Source organism: Phaethon aethereus (assembly GCF_964289735.1).
Source record: "Phaethon aethereus genome assembly, chromosome: Z".
In the NCBI taxonomy this organism is placed as follows: Eukaryota; Metazoa; Chordata; class Aves; order Phaethontiformes; family Phaethontidae; genus Phaethon; species Phaethon aethereus.
This window is the reverse complement of record NC_138577.1, coordinates 66,240,057-66,265,072: the sequence shown is the minus strand read 5'-3', so window position 1 is coordinate 66,265,072 and position 25,016 is coordinate 66,240,057. Positions and strand designations below refer to the sequence as shown.

The 25,016-nt window shown below is 42.1% G+C and overlaps 1 protein-coding gene across 1 annotated transcript in view; it reads left to right on the top strand.

The window, feature by feature from the left end:
• Positions 1-13,043: 13,043 nt before the first annotated feature.
• Positions 13,044-25,016, top strand: part of EPB41L4A (erythrocyte membrane protein band 4.1 like 4A) — a gene marked incomplete at both ends in the record, with an annotated part of 130,141 nt that continues 118,168 nt past the window's right edge. The window contains one exon of the mRNA XM_082012896.1: positions 13,044-13,142. Coding sequence (XP_081869022.1) covers positions 13,044-13,142 — 99 coding nt within the window. The remainder of the gene's footprint in view (positions 13,143-25,016) is intronic.

Sequence of the window (25,016 nt, the reverse complement as noted above, 5' to 3'; positions counted from 1 at the left end):
ATGAAAAAAAATTCCCAGTTCTTTAGCAAAATATATAATTGAGAATGTGGGTCCTATGGCACAGCAAAATAGATGCGTATGAATTGTATTTGCAGAAGGCTGAGATCCGTGAGAACAGGCATGTCCTTGCTTCCAAGTGGTTTCTCACGACAGCATCAGCAAAGGTCTTAAATATGCTGCTTTGTTGTTGGCTAGGCTGACTCAATTCACATGTCCTACCCTCACTCTGCAGTCTAATTAATGTCATAGAAGATAATTTCCAGGCACTTAGGGCACAAGTTATATAATGTATATAAATTATACACATCTTGTCCTCTGCTGATTGTCTTCATTCCTGTTGGCTTCTCTGGAGGAGAAAAACTGGGTTGATCCCAAGACCCTAGATTATACACCACAAAGCAGGAACACATTATTCTGTCTTTGAGTAAGATGACAAATTAAAATATTTGATTTCTCATTTTTACTGTACAGACACAGATTGGTTCACACACAATCTCCCTACCACTTCTTCCATATTAAAGGAAACAAAAAAAATTCAAGGCTGAATTCCAGATCTATAAACATGCTTTCCTCAAGGAAAAATCCCACTGTTATCCCTGTGGGCTTAAGAATCTAAATATTATCATAGGACACACAGAGGATTTTTTTACTACATGAAAACAAAAGTAAAACTAAAAACAATGGAACAGCAATCATTAAGAATGAATTTCAGCATACTGAATTTTAACTATTTCTGGTTTTGATAATCTGAGATTTGATATCTGCCTTTTTTTAAACATGGTTTTATATACATCCTTCTAATGTTCTAGGCCTCTTAACGTGACAGCTATACTCTCTTCAGAAGTCATGAGTTACCATGTTCACTAATATTTTAATCATAGGCATTTTTTATGGAGGAGGTGAGGAGAAATGGCATGTCAAAAGGCAATGACCAACTAGTTTACACATAAGAGATTGGCATTTGAGATGCAATTCTTACTCTTCCATTGACTCAGCATAACTCCCCAGTGAAATTATGGTCTATATCTCAGTTTCCTTGGCTATAGAAAAAGCATAGTGACCTTTGTCTATCATTTCACTTGCTCCTCTTTGTGAGGATCAATCAGTTACTTGTATGTCTTCACAGTGCTTTGAAATACTACATTTCATGTTTTATATTCTCTTAATTTTTTTAACAATGTTTGTTACTGTTATAAGATGTTAGTGTTTTGTATCACAGAGGGTCAGAAATTTACTTCCTTTCATTTAGTATTAGAATGGGAAATAGCAGATATTTAAGGAAAAAAAAAAATACTTGAAGGCAACTTAGTGTGCAGCAGATGCTGGTTCTGGAGGCAGTGGTAACCAATGCTGGATGTCAGAAGAAAATGCTCTGGTGGGAAACTCATCCTGTGAAGAAGACAACTGTTTTTATGGGCCATGGCTCAAGGACTTTGCCATGTGAATCACTCAGTTCATCTGTCTTCTAACCATTCACACAAGTTGCTGGAGAGGGGAGAAGAGCAATAGGCACCTTGCTGCTCATAGGATATTTTCTGTCAGCTGATTAACAGTACAGCGGGAAAAGGGGTGTCTCTTTTCCAAATGGCATATGAAAAACCAAACCACGTGATTCTCTTTCTAGGCTGCTGCTGAAGGAATAACTCCAGGAGACTGCTGAGAAAGAACATCCTTCATTTGGTTAGCATAGTTAGTAAAACACACTTTCACTGAATCTGCCTTACTAGGAGGGAGAAACGTAGGAACAGAAAGGACCGTTGCTCCTAATTCACTGTTCTGCTACTGACACTGTGTCGTAACATATCCTCTGCAAAGTGAGTAACTACTGTTCTAACTGTAGTAAGGTACTGAGCACATGCTGCCGTTCAAAAGACTGAGTAATGAAATATTGGGAGGTATAACAGGAGTTCATGCAAAATCAGCTGCAGGCATTAGAAATGGCTTTAGACATTATGAACCAATTCCACAGATAAAGAACCATTGGCTTCTCTGGCCATGAGTTTAAACGCTGAATTCATTATGCTAGGACCTGATGAGTGGCTATTGGCTTATTTAAAACCAACCTTCACAGGGTGGATTTTGCTGTTAGGCTGGCTTCATGTCTTCTGGCTAGGTCTCCTCTAGAAGGTAGTGGTCCTGCTAATGCATCCAGACCTTGATGAAGATGAAAATCAAAATGATTCTTCATTAAAGCAAGCTGTTCTGAGCAAGCTGATAATATGGAGTGACATCCTAGAAAAAAGTTGCATGGAGGAACTTTTCTAAGTGTTGTTCCCAATAAGCCGGAGATCCTGGCTAACCAGCAATGAAACTCTTGACAAGGTTAATAATTTAATTATAACTGAATAACTTCTCAGTGTTCTTTTGTTGGGTATGTCTCTGCCTATGAAGAAATATACAGAAGAATCCCACAAATGCTGTGCAGATTGTGGCTAACTCTGTATGTGTTCGAATAACCTCAAAACGCAACAACTTGTTCAGTTGCTCAGATTTCCTCCATGAACTTAAAGCTCATGCTCTCGTAGAAGGTAAAATGAAAGCTCACACTGTTAATGAGCTTTCTTTGTGATTATGGCCAAATTGTTAATCTTGTATAAAGCCTATCTAAAGGGCATCAGGCATACCTGTGTTGAAGAAGCTCATGAAGTGAGCGCTCTTTGGCCAGAGAACCCTGGTATCTTCAAACATTCATGCAAACGAACATGGTGCCTGATTTGGTGGCTGTCTTGTGCATGTTTATACAGATGCAAACAATATTGTGCCTTGATGGCTGTCATTTACTTGTGTGGGAGTATAAAGCTGTGTAGTCTCCATCTTCTGAGGTTTCAAAAACTGGGCTGAATGATGTCCTGAGGCAACCTAGTCTGGCCTAATAGCTGATAGTGCTTTGAGCAGGAGTTTGACCTAGAAACCTCCTGAGACCCCTTCCAAGCTTATCTTTTGATACCATGATCCTAAGGTTTCACTTTGACATCAGCTGAATGATCATCAGTTCTGTGGTGGGTCAGCCTTGACCAAGTGCCAGATGCCCACCCAGCTATTCTTTCACTCTCTCTCCTCAACTGGGCAGGGGCAGAAAATAAGATGAAAAGCTTGTAGGTCGTGATAAGGACAGGGAGATCTCTTACCAATTACTGTTATGGGCAAAACAGGCTTGACTTGGGGAAAACTGATTTAATTCATTGTCAATTAAAAATAGACAAGGATGGTGAGAAACAAAGACAAAACCTATAAGATGTCTCCCACTTCTTCCCAGGCTCAACTCTTCTCTTTCCCTAGCAACTCTTCTACCTCCTTCTTCCCTGAAACCCCAGCAGCACAGGGGGATGAAAAATGGGGTCTGGGGTCACTCCATAACAGTTCCTCTCTGCTGCTCCTTCCTTCTCACACTTCCTCCTCACCATGGGGTCCCTTCCATGGGATACAGTCCTTTGCAAAGTGCTTCAATGTGGGTCCTTCCCATGGGCTGCAGTTCTTCATGAACTGCTCCAGCCAGGGTCCTCTCCATGAGGTGCAGTCCTTCAGGAACAGACTGCTCCAGCATGGGTCCCCCACAGGGTCACAGGGCCTGGCAGAAAACCTGCTCCTGCATGGGCTCCTGTTCATGGGCCACAAGTCCTATGGAGTAGGCTCTCCATGGGCTGCAGCTTCCTTCAGGGCAGCTCCACCTGCTGCAGCATGGGGCGCTCCGTGGGCTACAGTGTTGGTATCTGCTCTGCCATGGTCCTCCATGGGCTGCAGAGGGACAACCTCCTCCATCATGGTCTTCTCGACGGTCTGTAGGAGAATCTCTTCTCCAGCACCTGCTTCTTCACTGACCTTGGCGTCTGCAGGGTTGTTTCTCAGATTTTTCTCACTCCTCCCTCTCAGCTGCTGTGCAGCCTTTTTTCCTTTTCTTAAATACATTACTATGGCATCACCACCATCTTGGCCAAGGGGCTCAGTGATGCCCTGTGGTGGGTCTGTTGGAGCCGGCTGGAACTGTCTCTGTGTGGGGCAGATGCACTCCCCACAGAGGTCACCCCTGCAGACCCTCTGCCAGCACCTGGGCATCTGCACCCCATACAAGTTCTGCTCAACAGTATTCTAAACTTGGTTGCTCCAAGGCCGGATGGATTACACAGGAAGTAACAAGAAGCGTGTAAGCTTCTTAAATCTTCTGAAATGGGACCCTGAAACCTCATGCTGACACCAAGCTGAGTAGTGTCATACTTTCTTCCCAAACTTCAAAGTAGTATGTGAAACAATCACTTTAGATGACCCAATTATTATTCTGAAAAGGTCAAAATTGTTTCATCCAGCTCTCTGTGACTCCTTACACCTTTTACAAAACAACTGAAGCACTGATGATGATTGGTATGCAGTCAGTATTGCCTTCTCAGTTTTCTTTACACCTCTATAAATACAGCAGTATAAATAAAATACCTTTACTTAGTTTTTAATGATTTATTAATTAATTTTTGATGGTACAGACAGAAGCAGACAGAAGTACAACATAATTAGGCTTAAATTTTGATTGATAAACTTAGTAACATTACAGTCTGTGCAAACACATGTCTACAAATATGCAAGGAATGATGTGAACTTGGCTCTAAGCATCAGTTGGGTTAGCAGACTTCAAGGTATAAATAAGCAACCATTTAAAATGGTATTTCAGGTATTCTGTTCTGGCAGTGAGGTACGGTGCTAGGAATCCAGACCCTATCAATACAGCATGAACATGATATAAAATGCATGCACAAGCAAATTAAGAATTAATTGTGAACATTCAGTGCTAGCAGCAGTGGAACCACTACCAGTGAAATTGGTGTTACGAATACGGAAGACTATCAGGTAGTAAAGAACAAGCTTTTCTGTAGAAGTGTTAGTAGGGAAGGAATGGTTTAATCTCATTAATCTTTTCTTCACAGATGCTGCATACAGAGCACTTGCATCCTTGGAGCACTGCTATATCAAACCCTGGCAATCTGTGCTATTCTGCAATGTGGTGGGTTTGAAAACATGCATATATTAGAATACTAATACATTTTACATGTTGTGTTAGTGAAGAAACATTCCTACTTTTGTGTCCTGGAAAATATATGAATGTCCATACTGTAGTCAACTTGTATATAATGTATGTAGTGTGCTATGCATAGAGGTGTACACTTTAACATTGAGATATTCAGGATCACCTACCAACATCTAATGTAGGATGCATTGTTCTCCAAGACTGTGACAAAATCTGTTTTTATTTATGAGATATAGAAACATACTTTGCTTCATCAGCAATTGCTTCATTTTGTACACCCAGTTGCAAAAAAAAAAAAAAAAAAAAGACTTCCAAATGCCAAGAAGACTTTATGTGAGCACCTAGCACATGCCTTGCTCTTTAAGCCCCATGGTTAGGAGGCGTTACAGTGAGACTCATCATTAGCTCCCTGCCCAAAACACCAGAAGCACATGTTTAAAAGTTCTGCTACACCGCGTAGCAACGTAAGAAGGCAGGCAAGGCAGCTTGGGACTGTGAGGAGCACGGGAGGGCTGTGGAAGCAGGTAATGGGGAGGAACACCCATAGCGCTCAGACCACACTCCAGTTGCCTTCAAGGCAAAGTGTTACACAGGAGGATAAGACCTGTGCAAGCAGCATTTGCACTTCAATTCCACCAAAGCTGTTTACATTTTCATGACCCAGCCTGATCCCTTCTTTCTGTCCCTGTCTAGCAGGCCCTGCTCCTACAGAAGCATCTCCTGCTTAGAGAATTTTTCCTGTATTTTCACCCTCCTCCTGTTTTTCAGTTTATATGCTTTTTTCCTCCACTTCTCTTCCTTTTGTTTCTCTCCTCTCTCATGTGCCTCTTACTGTTTCTTATCTTTTCCTAGCTTTCACCTCCATATTGTATACTAACTTTGCAGTTCTTGCCATCCCAACAACAAACAGATGAGTTTGTTTCTCCCCTTCCCCTTCCTCTCGCCTTTTCCTTGTATTTTCCTCTCTCCTCCCCTATACTGAAAATGGAGCTTCTTTTCAGCCAGCTGAATGTTAGCATGACCCTGTAACTTGAACTCAAAAGTGGGGTAGCAAAAAGTTAGACTGTTAGCTATATACAGAATGTTGAGGAACAGTAAAGTACTGCTATAATCTTAAAGGCCTTGTCGGACCTACGCTATGACAGTGTGAAATGCAGCAGTACCAGGGCTTTAAAAAAGCTGTGGATCTCTTATTTACCTCATCCAGTTTCTTAAATAACTTCAGAGGCTGACTGTTTTTTTCCTGAAGGCAAGCTGAGTTCTCTCATTTCTTTGGTTTATTAAGGGACTTCCTGTCTCATGCAGTTCTCATTTACATTTTTTTTTATGTTTTAAGGAACAAATCAAAGGCTATCAAATAATGCACACATAAACATGTCAGTCAGGTGTAACCACACTTACAGACAAACTCCCAGAAAAGGGCCAAACTTTCCAGATCTTCCTGTTGTTCAGCCCAACTTGATAAATATGCTTTATCAGAGTGAGTTCTGGGGCTCTACAGCAAGAAATGTTCCCCATGTTCAAGGGGGTGTAATAAACAGGAAATCAATCCAGCTTAGTGGTTTAGTGATTAGTTTAGACCGGTTTAGTGGTGCGGTCTGGCTTTGGACTGGAGCAAACCCCTGCAGGCTCAGCATCCCTCAGATGCAGTGACTGGCATAGTGGCTTGGGGGAATCTTTCCCATCCTCTGACTACAAAAAGGAAACTGGAAAGGAAGTCACAGCAGGCTACATGTGACATGCTTCAGCCTATATTTTCACTTACCACGTACCTGAGTCTAGAAGATAGTTGAGAAGCTGGTTATGTCCTTGATAAGTTGCAGGGAGCTGCTGAAATCCTCTTGCTTATGAAGTTAACATAGCGTAGTCACTGAAGAAAAGACTTACTTCTTCCGATTACCTGCAGCATGCCATCACCATCCCATCTCATTATAGCTCATGACAGGTGATGTTCTCCCAGCAATGCCTGCATTTTCTGCATTCAAGCTACAGCTGAAGAGGACTGCTTTTCCAGGAAAGGCAATCCTTCATACAAACTGTATTAGAAAATCTCTAGATTTTCAGAGTATCCAAAACCTCGGATCTTGCTGCACACTACAGCTGATATTATTTCAGTGTAGATCTCACAATATTAGAAATCAAGTTAGCTATATGACAATGACAGCTATAATTTAGAAACTGTACTTAAGGTGAGCATTGAAGAACTCAGTTGTGAATGTGGCTGTAATATCCGGACACCAGAAGAAAAACAGAACAAAGATCTAATACCTGTAAAAAAAAAATTTGGACCTGACTTTTTTGAATTTAAGGTTCACAGCCATGAGTTTAATAACTTCGTAACAGTAGTCAACAGTTTTCTCTGTCAGAGCTTCCTACTGATGGCTTCTCTGCATAAACACTATCTTTCTTTTATGGGTGGGAGACACTCCCTGTTAAAATGTTCATCTTAATTGGCATCTGTGTCACTTTAACTAGGTCTTGACGCGTTGCCCCCATGAACTGGCTTGGACTTCTGGCTGGAAGCCTATGTTTGGCTTGCCTAAGTCATTGCTTAGGTTTAGTTTGTCCCTGGGTTTATTTCCATGGCGTGTAGAGGTCTAATGACCCCGCGGGAACCAAAACTGAGGATCTCCTGACAATGATGCTCCCCAAAACTTGCATTCAGAAAGCAGAGGAGAGGAAAAGAAGAGAGGATAGTTACAGACAAATGTGGTTTCTGTTGTGTTTGAACAGCATGGGGCTCAAAAACCAGCAGACTGACTGATTACCCGCGTCCCTTGTAATTTGCCAGTCGGCATGGGCAGCCTGTCTTTGGGATAAAAGATGCTTCACTAAGTGTATTCAGAACAACCGCCTTTTACAAGAATATCAGAGTATATCTAGTGCCTTGGAACAGGCATAGCACCAGCTCCCTGAGCATGAAGGTTTCGGCACGTCAGTGCTCATTGCCTTACCCCAAAGATATAATTCTGGAGCTCCTCTAATGTGGCAGGAAAGAGTGCAGTCATCTGGAGACAATAATCTACTCTTTTCTGTGCTTGAGCATGGGTCTACTCACTCCTGTTTTACTAAGAAATGTGACAGTTTATCCATTAGGCAGTATTCTTTGAAAAAGTTATGCTTTTCTCCACAGGAAGCTCACCTCCTAAATGTCCACAAATCTTCACAGTCTCTATTTTCTTTTGCCAACTGGGTTCACAAGGTACCAGTCCAAATTGTCAGAGCATGACTTAAAGTCCTGGAGAGAATGTATTTTTTTTTCTCCTGGTAAATTAGGTTGTTACATCTTGCCACCCAATTATCTTTACTATTAAAACATATTTAAGTCCTGCCGAGGAAGCTGAGCATAAGCAAAATAAAACAGGATCGTCTGGTTCTTCTTTGCATAGGGGTAACTTCTCAAAATCTTGACAGAGACTTTGTAAAACCACATCACACACAAAATTAGGTTCAATAAACAGTAGCTAAAGACAGAATTTTTTCTTGCTTTGATAGAAATATACAGATTTTGCAGTTTCTAGTTTTAGCTCTATAGTTTACAATAAATATCCTGAAAGCTTTATTATGTATTTTTTTGGTGGAGGAAATATATTTAATGTAATATTTCCTTTATTAAAAAATCAAAAAGTGAGAGATGCTTATGATTTCCTTAATTATTAAGTGTCTGTTGGCAGTGCTGCAATCTTCTAGGGTCTTGTTAAACAAGCAAACAAAAAGAACAATGGATTTTTACTCAGTGCCATGTCAATTCAGAGGTCCCCAAGGTGTTTATTGCCATAGAAGTACTAATAAATTTAATCAGCTGTTCAAGTGGGGCCTTTGGGGCCTTTTAAGGTTTTTTTGTTTGTTTTTTCCTGTTACCACTGCGTTATAGCTCTGAGTATTTGCCTTAATTTAACATTTTTCACATTTAAGTGGTCTTGTCTGGCATGTCTTACTTTAAGGGCTCTCTAAATGTATTGTCAGTACAATGTCAAATCACTATATTTTTGCAGGAAATATAAAACTGATCAATAGATGAATAAATTTATTTTTACAATATTTTTGACTGTGGATTGTTACTGTGCCATGGATGCATACGTGTGTGATGTGTAGTAGTAACACAGAGTCTGGAGAAACCTTTATGTGATAGCATCCACTAGTGTGTTTTAAGTAAAACCTTCACTAGTGAAGTGAGAAACATGAATTCAGGCACATTTGTAACACACACCAGCTGAACTCTGTAAAATGCTATGTGGAAATGATTCTTGTTCCATTGACTCCTTTGCTCCTCTTTTTGGGTGGAAGAGACACAAATAAGTATAGCTCTCAATAGCATGCTGAACATCTGGAGAACTTCTCTGGAAGGACTGCAGACATTTGGGGGCAGCGAGGAACGGGCAGGTGGGCACGTGTTGAGCCAGACCAGCGCAGGGCTGCTGCAGCAGTTGTACCTTATTTTTCCTGTAAACACCTCAGAGACCCTACTGAGCAATAACTGTTGAACAGTGCTCTTGGTAGGAAGTTTTTCTTTCATGGAAGACGCATTCAGGGTTGTACATTTAGCCCAGTGACCATGTGCTGTTCCTTTCTGTTTTCATTTCAAATTTATTGCATTAGACCTCAGCGCTTTTCTCTGCTCACTGTGTGAGCAGGGAGCTGAGTCAAGGAGACTTGTCTTTACATGAGGAAGAAGATGAAGAGGTTGCTCTGTGGCTTGCTTTAACTTTCTACTTCTCCCCTGGAAGCCCACATGGGTAAGATATAGGAACTGCATCTCTGCAGATCGGTAAATAACAGTGATAGGTAAGTAATAGTGATAATGGCTAAAACAGGCCATCATGCCTCTTACTAAACATAAGATGCCTCTTACATGTCTCTTACCACTGTCAGCAAGCGTTTGTGAACAAAACTGTGTGAAAATCAGTGAGAAACTAGATGTGCTAACCTGTTTCCTCTGGGCAGTTAGTCTCACTGCTGATACGTTGCCACGTGGATGTATGTCAGTTCATATATACAAGTCCTTGTGGTGCTCAGTGCCTGGTTTATACGACTTCATTGAAAACACTTGATTACAGCTAAAACTGATCACTTTGAGAAAGGTGTACTGGATCATACGGCTGCAGTGAATTGCGCTGGTACCTCATCAAACAGGCAATGGACAAAAATACCTTTATGCCCTGGTCCTGTACTTACATGCCTGAGTTAAACATGTCCATAAGTGTTTGTGTGATGAGAGCTTATGTCAGCAAGTTTTCCTTTGCGATTCTTGACCTGTGTATTTTTTTTTTAGAGAGAAGTAAAAAGGAGCTCAGTTTCCTAATGGATTTGGAAAACGGATGACTATCTTACGTTTCTCACAAGTTGTGAGCTGGCCCGACGCTTGAAATACTGAGGCAGGGCTGGTCTCATGTAGCATGGAGCTCCGAGCAAGCTTGGGCCCTGCATTTTTGCCGCTGTAAATAATAGTTATTTTGCTTTCCTGAGTCCTCATACTGGTTCCTAGTATAGATCACATCCCCTCCTCCTCTGCTCCCCTGGCTAATTTTCTCACTTCAGTCTCAGGTTTTTACCTCAAATAGCTGGTTCTGGTACTGCTGCTGAATCAGTGGCTAGCTACCGGCAGTAGCTGTTTAGGAGACACGTTCCTGTGTTGAAGTTGTCTGTGCTCCAAATGCTGGCATCAGCTGAACATAAGCAATATATATTTTATACGTGGACCAATCAGCTAACACGCAGCAGCATGAAATGGATCTTCAAAACCAGAAGACACAAAACAGTTCACTTAGACTTATAACCAAGACTAGTCTTGATTTAAACTGCTCAGCTGTGGGATTGTGACGTAGCTATACAAGCCATTTAGAAATTATAATTAAAGGTTTTAAAACAGGTTTTGAGTTCACTGAGACCTCCCCCTCACTTGATTAATCAGTGATTTATACATATATAATGACTTTAACTGACTTAGGGGGTAATTTATGTCATGATGTGCATGATATATGGATCTAAATAGACTACAGAGATGGAAAAAGGAACCATCTGTTTTCTTAGAAAACCATCCGCTGTCAGGAGGATTCAAGAACCGTGTTTGAAAAATGTGTTTAGAAAACCAGGAATAAATGTATCTAAATTTCTTGTGCTGTCTGGATGACATTATCATCAGGTATATATTGCCCAACAAACAAGGTTAGTAATTTGCATTGTTAAGCTTTTGCAAGACTTCATATTCCGTAAGGTGTTCAAAAGGCTGTATTTTTATGAACACATGTAACGTTTCTTATCCCGAGCTTCACAATGCTCATGGCACACTGTTTTTGCAGCTACAGGACGTATACAGCGATCCAAACCGCCCACTGCCCAAGTTCAAACACTACCTGTGCCAAGCAAGAAAACAGAAGTGGTATTTCTTGGGAGTGGAAGGATTTTACTTAGAGCAGGGGTTTAAAAGCAAAGGTATCGCTCTTTGCGCCACTGACCTGCCTACCTAGTAGGGTTTGTCAAGTGAGAAATCTCCTTGTGCCCTTCTCTTATGCAGTATGAGCAAGTTAACTATCGTTAAGAAAAACATTTATGCATATTCTTAAATTTGCACATGCAAACTTTGTATCATCTTCAATAGGACGACTCATGCATGCAAACTTAAGCAAATGCACAGGCACTTGTGGGATCAAGGCTTAACTTTCTGCCTGAGGGGGAAAAATCATAGAATATAGATGCGTGCAGCAATTACAATACAAAGGTGGACTGGTGTGTGCTCCAGAAACTATGGACAGCAGCTGAGAAGGCAGTTGCAAGTCCTTTTTTATTCTACCTTTTCTTTGGTTTTGGTTGTTTTTGTTTAATACTACAGGGCTGTTGTTTTTAAATGAAATGTACCTGTTGCAAGCTCAGTATTTATCAGCATCTTGGAGAAAAACACTTCCCGCCAAGGCTACTTTTAAGGTCAGCCCCTCCCGGACCCCTCACCGCTGTCTCCTGAAGCCCTGCACCGCCAAGTACCGAGGCGAACCCCGCTTCCCGGCCCGGCGCCCTCCGGGGAGCATCGCCGACCGCGGCGGGACGCCCCCCGGCCAGCAGCCCAGCAGGGGTCAGTGCTGCCGCGGCGTGCGGGGCGGTGGCATGCGGGAGCCCTAAGGGAGCGAGCCGGCACCGGCGCCCCCGCCCCACAGCCGGCAACCGGCACAGCTGAGCCCCGGGAGAGGGCAGCGGGGGCCCGGCTCCGGGACCGGGATGCCGGTGGGGTACCGCCGGTGCCGGGCGGGGCGGGCGGGCGCGGAGCAGCCAGTCCAGGGGCGGCGGCGGCTCCTCGGCCTGGCAGGTGCCGCCTGCCGGCCTCCGTCTCAGCGCCGCCCCGGGGCGCCGCCGCCCGCACGGGGGGAGCCCTGCGCGGCCGACGGCAGGAGGCGGCTGCCCGGCGGTCCCGCCGCTCCCGGCCCCCGGCTGCGCTCCCCGACGCCCCTCCGCCCCCGCCGAGGGAGGAGGCGAGCGGCTGCCACCGCCCTCCCGGCGTGGCCGTGGGCAGCCGGGGGCCGCCAGCCCCGCGGCCGCCGGGCACTGCCGCCGCTCCGCTGCGCTCGCAGGGTCCGCGGCCGCAGGTAACGCGCTCGCCGGGCGGGGACAACCCACACAAAGAGGAGGCGCGGAAACGTGCGCGGACGGGGCGGGGGACGGGGCGGGTGACGGGGCGGGTGGGCGGCTCGGTACCTCCCCGGGGCGGCCGCGGCGGGGGAGCCGCCGTGACAGCCAGCCGTGGGCGAGGGCTGCGCCCTGGGCTCCTTCCTAAAAAGCCGCCGGTCTTTTTCCTCCCCCTTTCCCACAGGGAGCGCTCGGCACCCCCGTCCAGGCTCTTCCGCGGGATGGCGGCGGCGGGCCGCCCCGCGGGGCTGGGCGCTGCGCCCTAGCAGCCGCCGGTCTCCAGCCGCCGCGGCGGGGCGCGGAGCCGGGCGCGGAGCCGGGCGCGGCCCAGCCCCGGCTGTGCTTCAGCCCCTCTCCGCCGCGGTTCGGGGCTCTTCCCGCCTCCCCGCCCCGTCCCCAGCCATCGCAGCAGGCAGGCATGGGCTGTTTCTGCGCGGTCCCGGAAGAATTTTACTGCGAAGTTTTGCTCCTGGACGAGTCCAAGCTGACCCTGACCACCCAGCAGCAGGGCATCAAGGTAAGGGCGGCCGGCGGGGCTTCGGGGCGGCCCCCGGGCGGCGTCTGCCTCCCCACCGCTTTCGCTAGCCGGGAAGAGGGCGGCGGTGGGAAAAAAGGGGTTTTCGGGATCCCGCGGGAAGCGAACAAATAATTTACTAACTTTCTTTGGGGCCGCGGAGGGGACGGAGGAATCGGGGAGGCGCGTGCCGGTGGGGGGGTAGACGTGGCTTTGGAGGCTTGACTTTGAGATACGTACTTAAACGGGCAGGTGCCGACCACTCCGGAGTGCTCGGGACACTTGGCACAAGTATTTTTCTGTACGTCCTATCAAAAAACACTCCCCCTCCCCCCCGAAAACCCCAAACACCCCCCCCCCCCAAAAAAAAAAAAAAAGAGCAAAGGGCGGCTGCGTACGCCGGCTGCCGCGCACCGAGTGGAGTCACTGCCCGCGGGGGGAGGTGGCCGCAGCGGGGCAGAGCCCCGGTAGCCCGGGGCTGGGAGCAGCTCTTGGTCGGATGAGCTCCTCAAAGCCGTCATCGGGCAAAGGGTAATGAGGCCTGACGGAGCATGCGAAAAGTGGCATTTTTCTAAAGGCTCTTCACTTGGTTCTGTGTGCTTAAGCCTGATGACAGCAAACGGCGTGTCTCAGACACTTGACGCCCTTGTTCGAAAAGCCGGGGACTTGAATTTATTAGAACGAGGTTTCAGTGTTGCATCAGAAAAAAAGAAGAAAGGAATCGGTTCTTCTAAAATTTGTTATTAGAAAGGGCTGATCTGCTTTACCTAAGACATCCAAAGTCTGTATGCCTGTGTGTTTCAGCTTGAATGAAGAAACTGAGGAGAGTTGCCCCAAAGCGGGGCGGGGGGGGGAGAGTGAGTCTAAATTTAACAATATAATTTTAATGATAATCTGTGGCACTACCAGCTCTACATTGAGAATTGTCAAGCTTTGGTGAATCAACTGCTTGCACATAGACTCGTAAATCCATGCTTAGCACAGAAGAGTAAGCAAATCGCGGTGATGGTGGAATTCAGTACCTATATAGGGTCTTTGAAGTCTAAGTTTAGACACTTATGAAAAACTTGCCTTTATACGTGGAGATGTGGGTATGTGTGTTATACACGCATATATGCTAATGCTGCCTGTAAATGTGCAGTCGCAGAAGTAGTATATTAAAAAAATAATCTGCAAAGATAGTCCAACGGTTAGGTTTATGAATACAAACCCTAAGAGGTGATGGGTTTGTGCAGTGTCTAATAAAAATTAATGTCCTGTAGGAAAGAAAGGGTCTGAAGACGTAACTTCTTTTTAAGAATGTGTGACTTGCACTGTTGGGAACCGTCTAGCTTGAGATGAGGGTGCGGTTTCCTGCCATTCTTAGTGTGATCTGAATGTGGTGTGATGCTAAGTATTTCACCCCTTCCACCTGCTCCTTCTCTGTCTTGAATCTAACCATGGAGCAGTCATAGAGTCAGTTGGAACAGTGTGCGGATCTGACAGAAAAGTAGTAGTTTTTTAACATTTTGGGGTGGTCACTGACACTGCACAGCAGGGAACTTTAGGGAGAGGAGAATCTCCCTTTTTGTAGCAGCCTTTTTTTTTTTTTAAAGACTATATTTGTATAATGTGAAACCGCACCCCAGCGCTGTAGCTCCACGAGCCTTTGAAAACCTCCAGAGAGGAACGGCATAGCTCTCCCCTAGTCGATGGTTTCCACCATTGTGTTCTCCCTTGCCTTTGTACTTGCACAAGTGTTTGTGCAGCTGCGTGTGAGGAGCAGCGCCTGTCCAGCTGAAGGGCAGCCACTGCTTTTCCTTTTGCTGGGTTAGGCTTCAGCTGGATCCATGCCCTGATCCGCTTCACAGCTGGAGGAGGGCAGAAGTGGCTCTTTCAGCTGAGACCTGCCCTATGCCATTTTAAACTGCTCAGGGAGCATTTGTTTTGTTTTTATTCTACAGATTTCCACTGAAGTTATAGGATCATTTCTTAGTAAAACAGAACTTAAAATTTGTAATCTTCTGTCATTTGACACTTTAACCTTGAAATAGGAATGTTTTGTTTTAATTCTTTTGTTAGCATGTACACATCTAAAAATGCAGAATCTTGTATTTGTTTTTATAGGATTTCAGCTTTGGCACCGAGGTATAGATTATGAATGTTCTCATGTATTCTATTTTAAAAAAAAAAGATTTCCTTAGAACTTAAGATTCTGGATGTGATCTTTTGTCTTCACACTTTTAATTGGGTTCACAGCTACACAGGAAACTTACATTTTTGGTACTCTTTCACAAATCAGAGATTTTAAGTGGTTATACAAGCAACTTCATTCCCTTATTTTCCCCTAAACAGATGCATGTCTGCTAGAAATAAAAACCACAACTTAGTAGCGATTTACTGTCTATGTAGTTACTTGGTATTAGTGGATTTAGTCCTGTTTGGTTTGAAGGGTAGAAGACTTGAGCTCTGTGACTGTAGGAATCCTTGGCAACTTCATTTCTTCTGTGAATCTGGAATGAAGGCATGAAGCAGATACCCGTTTCTGAACTGATGTAGAGTTTGAAAATGCATTGCTTAGTTTTCATGGTAGTTATTTCTGGCTTGCTATGCTTGACAGCAACCATACACAGCAAGGTAGGACATTTTTGAATTACCGTTTTTATTAACATATTCTTGGTACTACCGTGGGCTTTACGTTGTACTTCCAGTTAAAACAATGAGCTGAGGTGGCACAAGACTAAGATTTCGAGTGCAATTTAGAGGTACTTGTCTCTCCTCTGTGGATTTCAAAGAGCTTGTTAGGGAAGAGAAAGGATTGTTTTTTTCTGGTTCCAAGTGGGGAAGCTGAGGTGCAAAGAGGTTGAGTGACTTTTCCAAGGTTGTGCAACAGGTCAACATCAGAGCCAGGAATGAAGTTCCCAGCCCTCTTGGCTGGTAGCAGCTGCCCAGTCTGCCATGGGCCACGCTGTCTGGAACATTTTGTGGTAGTCTCTTCCTTGTAGTTGCTCAAACTGACTTTTGCTTCTCATAGGTTGTCTCTGTTTTCTCACTGTTACCAGTGCTGTCTTGCTGCTCTCCCTGTGTCTTTGTGGTTTATGAAAATGTGGAAGCTGGGTCGCCAGCCTTCAGCTGTACAGCAGGCTGGTAATAGCTAGATAATCAGGAAAGGGCGTCAAATATCTCATAATCTCAACTTTTATGTTTCCCTATAGTACATTAACAGTGAGAGATATTTTGGGGAGTACACATTTTGACATAATAAAGCAGTGGCCATTGTTAGTCTAAACAATTTGGGATTAAAAGAGACTATTCACCAGGTTCTGCTACAGTTTAACCAAGGTGTATGGTCTTGGATTGGGGCAGCTAAAAAGGATGTTCAAGATGCCAGTTAAGAAGTAGGTTTTTAACAGACTTTTGTACAAATATGGTAAGAATCAGCTGTTAACTGAAAAATGATTGCTTTTCCAGGACTATTACTTTGACTCATCTTCACATAGGTTAAACAATAACTTAGGCATTGTTATGGTATGATACTACCTTCTAAGTAGGTATAGCTTATTTGTTGATGTCACAAGACATGTCAGTAGTGTTTTGACTTGACTGATGGGTTGTGGGTATTCCATATTTTGACTCAGTTAAGTGTTGATGTAGTTGTCCTTGCAGAAGGAGATTGGTGTGCCTTGTTGCACAAACTTGTTATTGGAGGTTAAGGAAACCTCTGTAGGCCCTTAGAAATACCGCTATGAAGCCCAATTGCGATTAGCTGTTTCAGAAGGATCAGTCATCCTGTAATGTGTATGTAACAGGTATTCAAGAACTCTTTCACTTCTTTTTCTTGAAAACATTATTTAAGGCAAATGTTTGTTTTCTTTTTCCTGATGAAGTTGAAAACATTATGAAACTTACCTGTTTTATGTTTGTATCTCTTTGGTTGGAATAAAGTTCTTCAAAAAATATTAGGTACTTCTCCAGTGAACAAGCTCTCTAAGTAGTCTTAAGCCATCTGGTCATTGCACTTTTGAAGTATTCCTTGAAATTCCTCTCTGAGCACTGTTTTTGTGCTGTCTATTTAATTTGACATGTGTGATGAGCCAACAGCAAAGTTGCATTGTAAGTGAAGTGATGATCGGGATAGATACACTAATTCTTCCTGGAAGGCTCCGTTCACAGCACATGTTCCGTAACATTAGTTTATTAGGTAGTACCATCTAATAGTGATATTCTGGCCACCATGCCACTTATTTGGTATGTTAAAAACATGAGTTCATTCATCAGAATATGATACATGTTGTTAAGAAACTTACAGAATAATTAACAACGTGATTTAGTATGATATATAGAAATAGGTAAACATACTATTTCTCAGAAAGTATTCTGGGGATTATTCTGGTATTTTTCTTCTTTCTTCCCTTGCTGGTGAAGTGTTGTGGGTTTTTTTGTTTTGTTTTGTTTTTTGAATCTGAGCAGTTCCAAATGTTCCAGGCTTAATGCCTTCAAAATTTCGTACATACAGAAAATGTGGTGTGCACTTTTGGGTGAAGCTAATTTATCTATAGGGACTCCAAGGAGTCAATATGGGAATGGTAGGCTCCTGTGTTATTTCCCTGGTGAAAATGCTTAATGAATGCACACGTCATCAGGAAATAGAGCCCTATGAATAGAAAGATCTTACATTGTGTTAATTATTCTAATTGAGAGGTGGCATTAAAAGTCAAATTGGTAGTCATTTGCTGTGTGAATATGGAACGTATTCTTCATGATAGTGATTTCTGCTGTTTTATATTTCTACATTTTTTGAAAAGAAAAGCATTTTTCTTCGAGAAATTTTCTTAGTTATGCAGGTACACTATTTCAGAAATCCTAAAAATCTTTTTAGTGGTAGATTGCAGTTGCTTTCCACCTATGGTAATTTTCTTACCACCTACAGCAATTACTAAACTGTAATACCAAGGCTCAAGCATATTAAATTGTATCCTTTGCCCTGTTTGGTACTGATTAATAGATACTTCGAAGGCAGATTCTTCAAGATGTTCAGAATATTGTTTTGAAAAGAATAGTTAATAAAAAGTGAATTGGTTAAAAGGACACAATCTTGGAATCTATCTTTTTCATTTTTAAATGCTAAAAACAGTGTTTAAGAAAACTGATGCCGTTCTAAGTCTTGGTGGCAACCATGTAATTTCTTTTCTTTGTAAGGCTACAGTTTTCTGTTATGTGTGCATACTTTGTACAGCAGCAGGGAAACTAAACAGCTAATATTGTCAAACTCCAAGTATAAATAAGCACATACTTTCTTCTTCAATGTTGTAGATACAATACATCTAAGCATTGTTTGTAACAAAAGCAACAAAAAGAAACTTTAACAAAAACGTAAATTAATGATACTCCATTGCACTTCTACACTAGAAATATGCTGTTCTTTCTTAAATTTCTGTTATGGGTATAAAATAGTCATCTGATTGCACGCTGAGTGCAATAGTCATCTGAGTGCAAGACGGTGCAGGTGGAATTGTGCATTATTTCAGTCCTCTAGAAATGAACTGAAATAGTGCACAATTCTAGTTAAAAAAAAAATGAAAGGAACAAAAGGGCTCATGAACCTTGATATTAACTACTTCTCAAAATTACTGTCACGTGTTTGAAATAGATTAGTAATTTCACCAGTATCCTTACAGATGAGACCAGCAATTTTGAATACCCCCGGGAATAACCATAAAATAAATGAACACTGAGACACTTTATTTTCCCTAGGTGCACTTAACTAAATTAATGAAGCCAGCATGACAGCAAGAGGGAAATCTATTAACTTTTAAATGAAGCTACCTCTTAGTCAACCTGAGGTTTGAGAAATAATATTGTCAGAGGGGTCTGTTTTGCTGGTTTCAATGAGCAATAATTTCTTAATATAACCAGGGCAAATGTAAGTTGTGTGAGGCGGCCTTTTTGTTAAATGCTTTTAGATTTCTGTAACTTGGATTGAGCATTTCTTAAATTAGAGTACTTAGTATAGTTAAATACCATCTGTTGATATTTTACCCATTTTAGTTTATTAAATTTCTAAAGTAAAATTCAAAAAAAGTAGAATTGCAACCCTTCGCCTCAAGAAAGAAAACTGCTAAAAATTACCACATGATATGAGGGGGACTCTTGCAGAAACTGAATAATTTGAAAAGTGCTTCAGAAAGATAATTTCATAAAGAAGCTATAGTTTTACGTCGCTTCACACTGTAAAATATCTGTTGCCGAGATGGTATTGAACAGGCATGAGAAAATGAGAAGTTATGTATTGGTCATTACTGATGTTCATATTTTTGGTAGAAAGATGAGACGTTATTGATGCACCCTCCTTTCTTCATTCTTGTCAGTGTGGTTTTTTTTAATCAACTCTTATTATCCTCAAGAGGATTTAGTTTTTGTAGCGATAGAGCAGCTATAGTAGCTGCATTTTATTAAAAAGTGAGATCTTTGCAAGTGAATAATCATGTTTCAGTATCTCTGTAGAATTTTGCAGACTACGTTTTTAGTACACATTTTAGATACTGCCTTTTTGATCAGATCTTTTGCTTGCTGCATACTAATCTAATGTCATAGTTTAAAATGAAGATTGTAATTTCAGTATTGATTGTGCTCTTGTTCCGAATTCTTCCTTTGCATCCTGTGCTGGGGATGGTTGAACACTGTAAGCACTAAGGTCAAAGGGACATGTTTGGGGTCAACCCATGCTATTATTTAGACGTGGAAAACCAATAGAAACATTACAAAATGAGAGCTCTGTGCCTTTGGTTTTGCTGCAGCAAAAGGAGGAGAACCTGCCTATTTTGCCAAGTGGGAAACGTGCTTTTGTGATAGAAGGCTGTATTTCTAGGTTTGTAACCATAAATACTGATTTTTTTAAAGCTAGAATTTCAATATTGCCATAAACATACCAGACCTTGTTTTACCTGTTGTCCCACTGGTCAGAGGTAGATGGTGCTTAGTGACTCTTTGGAAGGCAAGTGCCTACCTGTAAGAAAATGGGTCAGGATGGTCCCGGTCTGAGGTGTATAAGGGAATACAGGCAGCAGTAATCAGACAGCCAGTGGATTTGCATTCCATATTTGAGGAAAGGAAAAGAAAACCAGTAGTATTGCGGAGGTTAGAAATAGAGAGAGAGAGAGAGAGAGAGTTGGGAATATGAGTAAGAGAGGAAAATAAATGCTGTGATGACAAGGGAAAGAGACCTTTTGTGAAATGTAATTCTAGTAGTACCTTTCCAGAGCTGGAAAAACGACACCTCAGTAGTGTCTCTGAATTGATAGTAGAAATCATCATTATTGAAAATGACAACTAAAATTTAAAATACCCATGTAGGGATTTTTTGATCATTCTTCATGGAAATCTTTAGCAAGCTGAATGCATTATTAACCTATAGTTATGTTAAAGCTTGGTGATTAGAAGTCTCAGAGGTTTCTAAGGATTCCTTTTAAACAAACCCTTCTTTCTCATTGCCTCTGGTGATTTTTTTTTTTTTTTTTTTTTTGTGTGACATGAGGGAGGTGCATACAAGTGGCAAACCCTCCCATCAGGTATTTGTATTAGTTATGTTTAATAAGGGTAATCCTTTACAGTTTGTGAAATCCAACTACTCCTTCAGATTACATTTAAAATATATAATAAAGTCATTATAGTCATGGATAGTTACTAATGTGGAGGAAAAACTGTGTTTTGTATGGTTCATGTACTTATTTATTTGTCAGTATTTGCCTTTTAAACTTTGCAGGGTTACAAATAGCTCCCTCTGAGCCAGACAAGATGGCACTTTGTCTTCCTATAGTTCTTGAAGTTTTGGGTATGTGGGTAAAATCTGTGTGTGGTTGAGTGAGCCAGTTTGATAATAAGTGGCTCAGCACTTCACTATCTTTCCTATGTTCTCAGCAAAAGGAGAACTCAATGCACTGAGGGATAAATTCTGTGGCTGTGTGAGACAGAATGCCTTTTAGTAATGGAAAAGGAAGATCTTTTATATCTCAATTGCATGAAAAGTATTTGGAAGGCAGAAGATGGCAGTTTCCCTATGTAATTAGTGGTAAAATTTGGCATGGCTACTAAAGTGTGTAAGCACATGCTTTAACACTTTGCAGAACTAAAGGCAGTTGAGCATCTTGCAGGATTGAGCCAGAAGAAAGGTCATCCAAATAAAAAACACCGGACCTGGATCTTGTTTTCCACATACTATGTATTTCATTGTAAGTTCTCATTCATGTCAGAGAATAGCTTATTTGTAGTGTCACCAAAAGTATTTTCTATCTATAGTAATGCCTACTTATTTATTAAATATTGAAAATCTAATTTATTATTAATCTTTTAAATAAATTAGATATGGAAAAATTACAGTTTTGGTTTTGGTTCATCAGTTTTATTCAGAGTCTCGGTGTCACAGTGTAAAAAAATTGGTACAAACTTCTTTCCTATTTGGTGGATGAATGGTGACTACAAGGAATGTAATGGGTTTTAGTTCTCTTCCCCTTCTTCTGAGAATACCAGAGCAAGAGTTGTCTTCATAGGCGTCTACATTCAGAATCATAAGGGAAAATACACTTTTTTCTATGCCATGTGTGAGTACCACAGGAAACTGGTGAAACTAGATACTCAGAATTAAAACGGTGAGGAAGAACACCTAGGTGAGTAATGAGGAGCGAGTTCAGCACTGACTTACATCTTGAAGCAAACGATTAGATATCCCTTCTGAAAAGAGGTAATCTCTGAATATTGGTATCCATGTAATATGAAAGTAGACTCTCCACATCTTCCTTCTGGGAGCATCTTAAACTGTCCTCAAGACTAGTCGGTGTTGCCCAACACCAGAGGCAGGAGAATACGGCATTAGGCCTTGCCTCTGCTCTATTTCTGTTTCGGTGGCGTTATGGTATAGAACCGTTCTGTTTGCCTATGGTATGGAAGATGGCTGGTGTTTAGGAAGTAGTGTAATCTTTTCATCAAGGCTGCTGGAGGGAAAGGAAGTCATGCGTCAGAACCAAATGGGACTGGAAAGCCATGGCTGCTGCTGCTTTTTGAGTTTTTGTCCATGCTGAGGAACCGTCCTATTCTCCTTTCCTGTGGTTTTCTGTGGCCGTGTCTGTATGACCTGGGAAGACAACAGGAGGGAGTGGAAGGAGCCTGCTGCATCCCAGGCTACCAGGCCCAGCTGGCCACATCCACGCGATGTTGCATGCAGCCCAGACCTCCTCCTTTGGGGGTCCTTTGAAGTCTGCTTGATGCTGACAGACAATCTTTTGTCTGTATGGTTGGTTTGTTTATTCAGTATGCCAGAATAAAAGAAAGCTGAGTCTTAAGACTATCGTAATTCTGATTGTCGTAGCATGACTGTCAGGGGTGAGTGATACGTATCGGGGTGCTTTGAAGGTGCGTGTATTGCTGGGTAATGTTGAAGGCTGACTCGAACGACTGAAACCAAGCTGTTTATACTGGGGAGCGTGCAGAAAATGATCCCCATAGCTGTGCCCGGGTCTCCCTTCAGAGGAAATTAGGACACTTTAGAAGGGGTCATGGGAGAAAGGTAGCCTGAGTTCAGTAGTGGTGATCAAGAGAAAAAGATGCTGGGCAAATGAAGGAGAAATGCAAATTGATGGCATGGTTACACTTGCAAAAAACTTTTCTCATATCGCTCTTTCCTCTGTGAAAGAAAGGAAGAAAGCCACAAGACCTTGTAGTGGAACCTTTTGAAGAGGTGTGTGAATGTCCTGACTTGCCCTCAGCTTTTTAGGTTTAATTTGCATTGGCTGCTTTGGGTAGAGGAGGAGGGAGTGGGCTTAAAGGTGTTTTTGAATAATATTTGCAGGATGGAATAAAGCCCTTAAGTTCAAAAGATCAAATATTTTGCCTCCTCTGTTTTGAAGTGATGTCAGATGCTTCAGCCATATTCTTCCCCCTATTCTTTTTTTCTCTCTAAAAGTCCCTTCAGCAGGACCTAGATGTCCCAAAACATGTGCCCATATGCCTTTTGTTTTTGTGTGTAACATTTAAGTTGGCTGAACACTTCAGTTCTCTTTTCAGCGTGTGTGTTCTTCACCTGGAACACAGCAAGCTCGAAAGCCATGGGACCATACTTGGAAGCAAAAGCTTTTGGTGTCCTTCAAAGGTACCACATTTATTCTGGGTTATTTTAATTAGTCTTTTGTTCTTCTGTATTAAGGATTGACAAACAATAGCCCCTTTAAAATCACCAATACAAACTGTCTTTCATCAAAAGTGGGGGTATTCTGTGCTCTCACAATGCTCCAGATAGGTATGGACAAGATTTACTATTAAGAAAATGCTCTTTTCCAAAGTTTCCAAAGTTACCAAAGCCTTTCCCTGATTTGGGAGTACTTGAAATTGTGGACCTGGTGTCAATTCCGATGAACGCAATAGCTGTTTTGGTGTGCTTTGGCACCAACTTCAAGAGGAGCCAAATTGGACCCAATTTTTCTGTGAGCAGGCTCAATTAGTAAATGATGATGCTGAAAGTAAAATGTGTTAGATCTTGTACGAAGATGTTAGATGTTGTTCACATGAAAGGAACGTATAAACTTTCTACCTTTTAAATAAAAGTTAAACTTTTTCTTAGTCATCCTTGGCCTTTCATCAGTGTTCAGATCTTGAGTCTGGCTGTTTAGAGCATGAAAGCTGTGTTTGCTGCTTTCATGACTGAATCTTTATTTTGTGATCTTAGATCTGTTTTTTCTCCTTTCCCACTTTCCTGAAAAATTTCTGCTATAGAAACAGCTTTCATGAACAGTCTCCTGAAGTCTTTGTTTAGAGGCAAACTGCAATGCAAACCATGTTTGTTTATGATGTCTGCTACTTTGTGAACAGGTGAACAAAAAGTCAGATGGATGGTCAGAAAAATAATATGTTTATTTTTGATATTGTGTGCGTGTCTGTGCAGCAATTGGAGCGGTCTTGGTGAAATTAGGATGTTTGGGGACAGGAATCTATAAAATGTCAAAAGGACAGAAGTTCCTCACTTCTTCCTTTCGTTTGTTGTGTATCTTTCTTTGCAGTGATTTGTCCTCTTTGTGTTACTGTAAGAGCTCAAAATTTTTACTGTAGCATGCAGAAACTCCAGAAGCAACTTACAGAAGTCCTGCAGGATAGCATGCTTCTGACTTGGCATACTTTGTTGAGAGGTAGGTTTGATTGAGAATTAAACCACCTGCATTGAGTTAATTGAAGATGAATCAAACCCAGCTTTTTGTTGTATTTTTCCTGTTGCGTGGTCTGTATCTGAGCCCATGACGTTTTCTATTTTCTTGATTTAAAAAAAAAAAAAAAAAAAATCTTATTTTTTGTCCATGAGTATTACATAGGTCAGGGTTGAAGCTTTGCAGTAGGGCAGCACACAGAAATACTTTTGTTGCTGTGTGCTTATAGAACCTTCCAAGAATATTAGTCCAGAACTTTTCATAGGCAAATAATGCACCCAAAGCAACTCCAAAATCAAAAGAGTAAGCAAATTTTTCTTCAGTATTATTTAATCTTACCATGTGTCTTCTCTTGATGATTGAAAACAGCTTGATTTTGATACACCTGCTCTACTGAAGTTTAAGCATGCACTTGAAAAGCCACAGAAGTACAAGCCAGTGTTCATTACTTCATTCACCTGCCTTTCGAAGTTATATAAATGTATGCTACGTCCATCTCCATGCTCAACTTGAGGTGATTATACTCTGTGTGTGTGTATCTAATCCACCAGTGGACTGATGAAATTCTGTTGAAATTGGTGGAGTTTCTTCTGCCTTTGCCTGGGGTGGGTTAAGGTTCTTCATCTTAATACGCATTTTTTCCTGCATAAATCTCACTATGTACAGCAGATGGACTTAGTATTTATTACCTATAAGAAGAAGGACGTCTGAC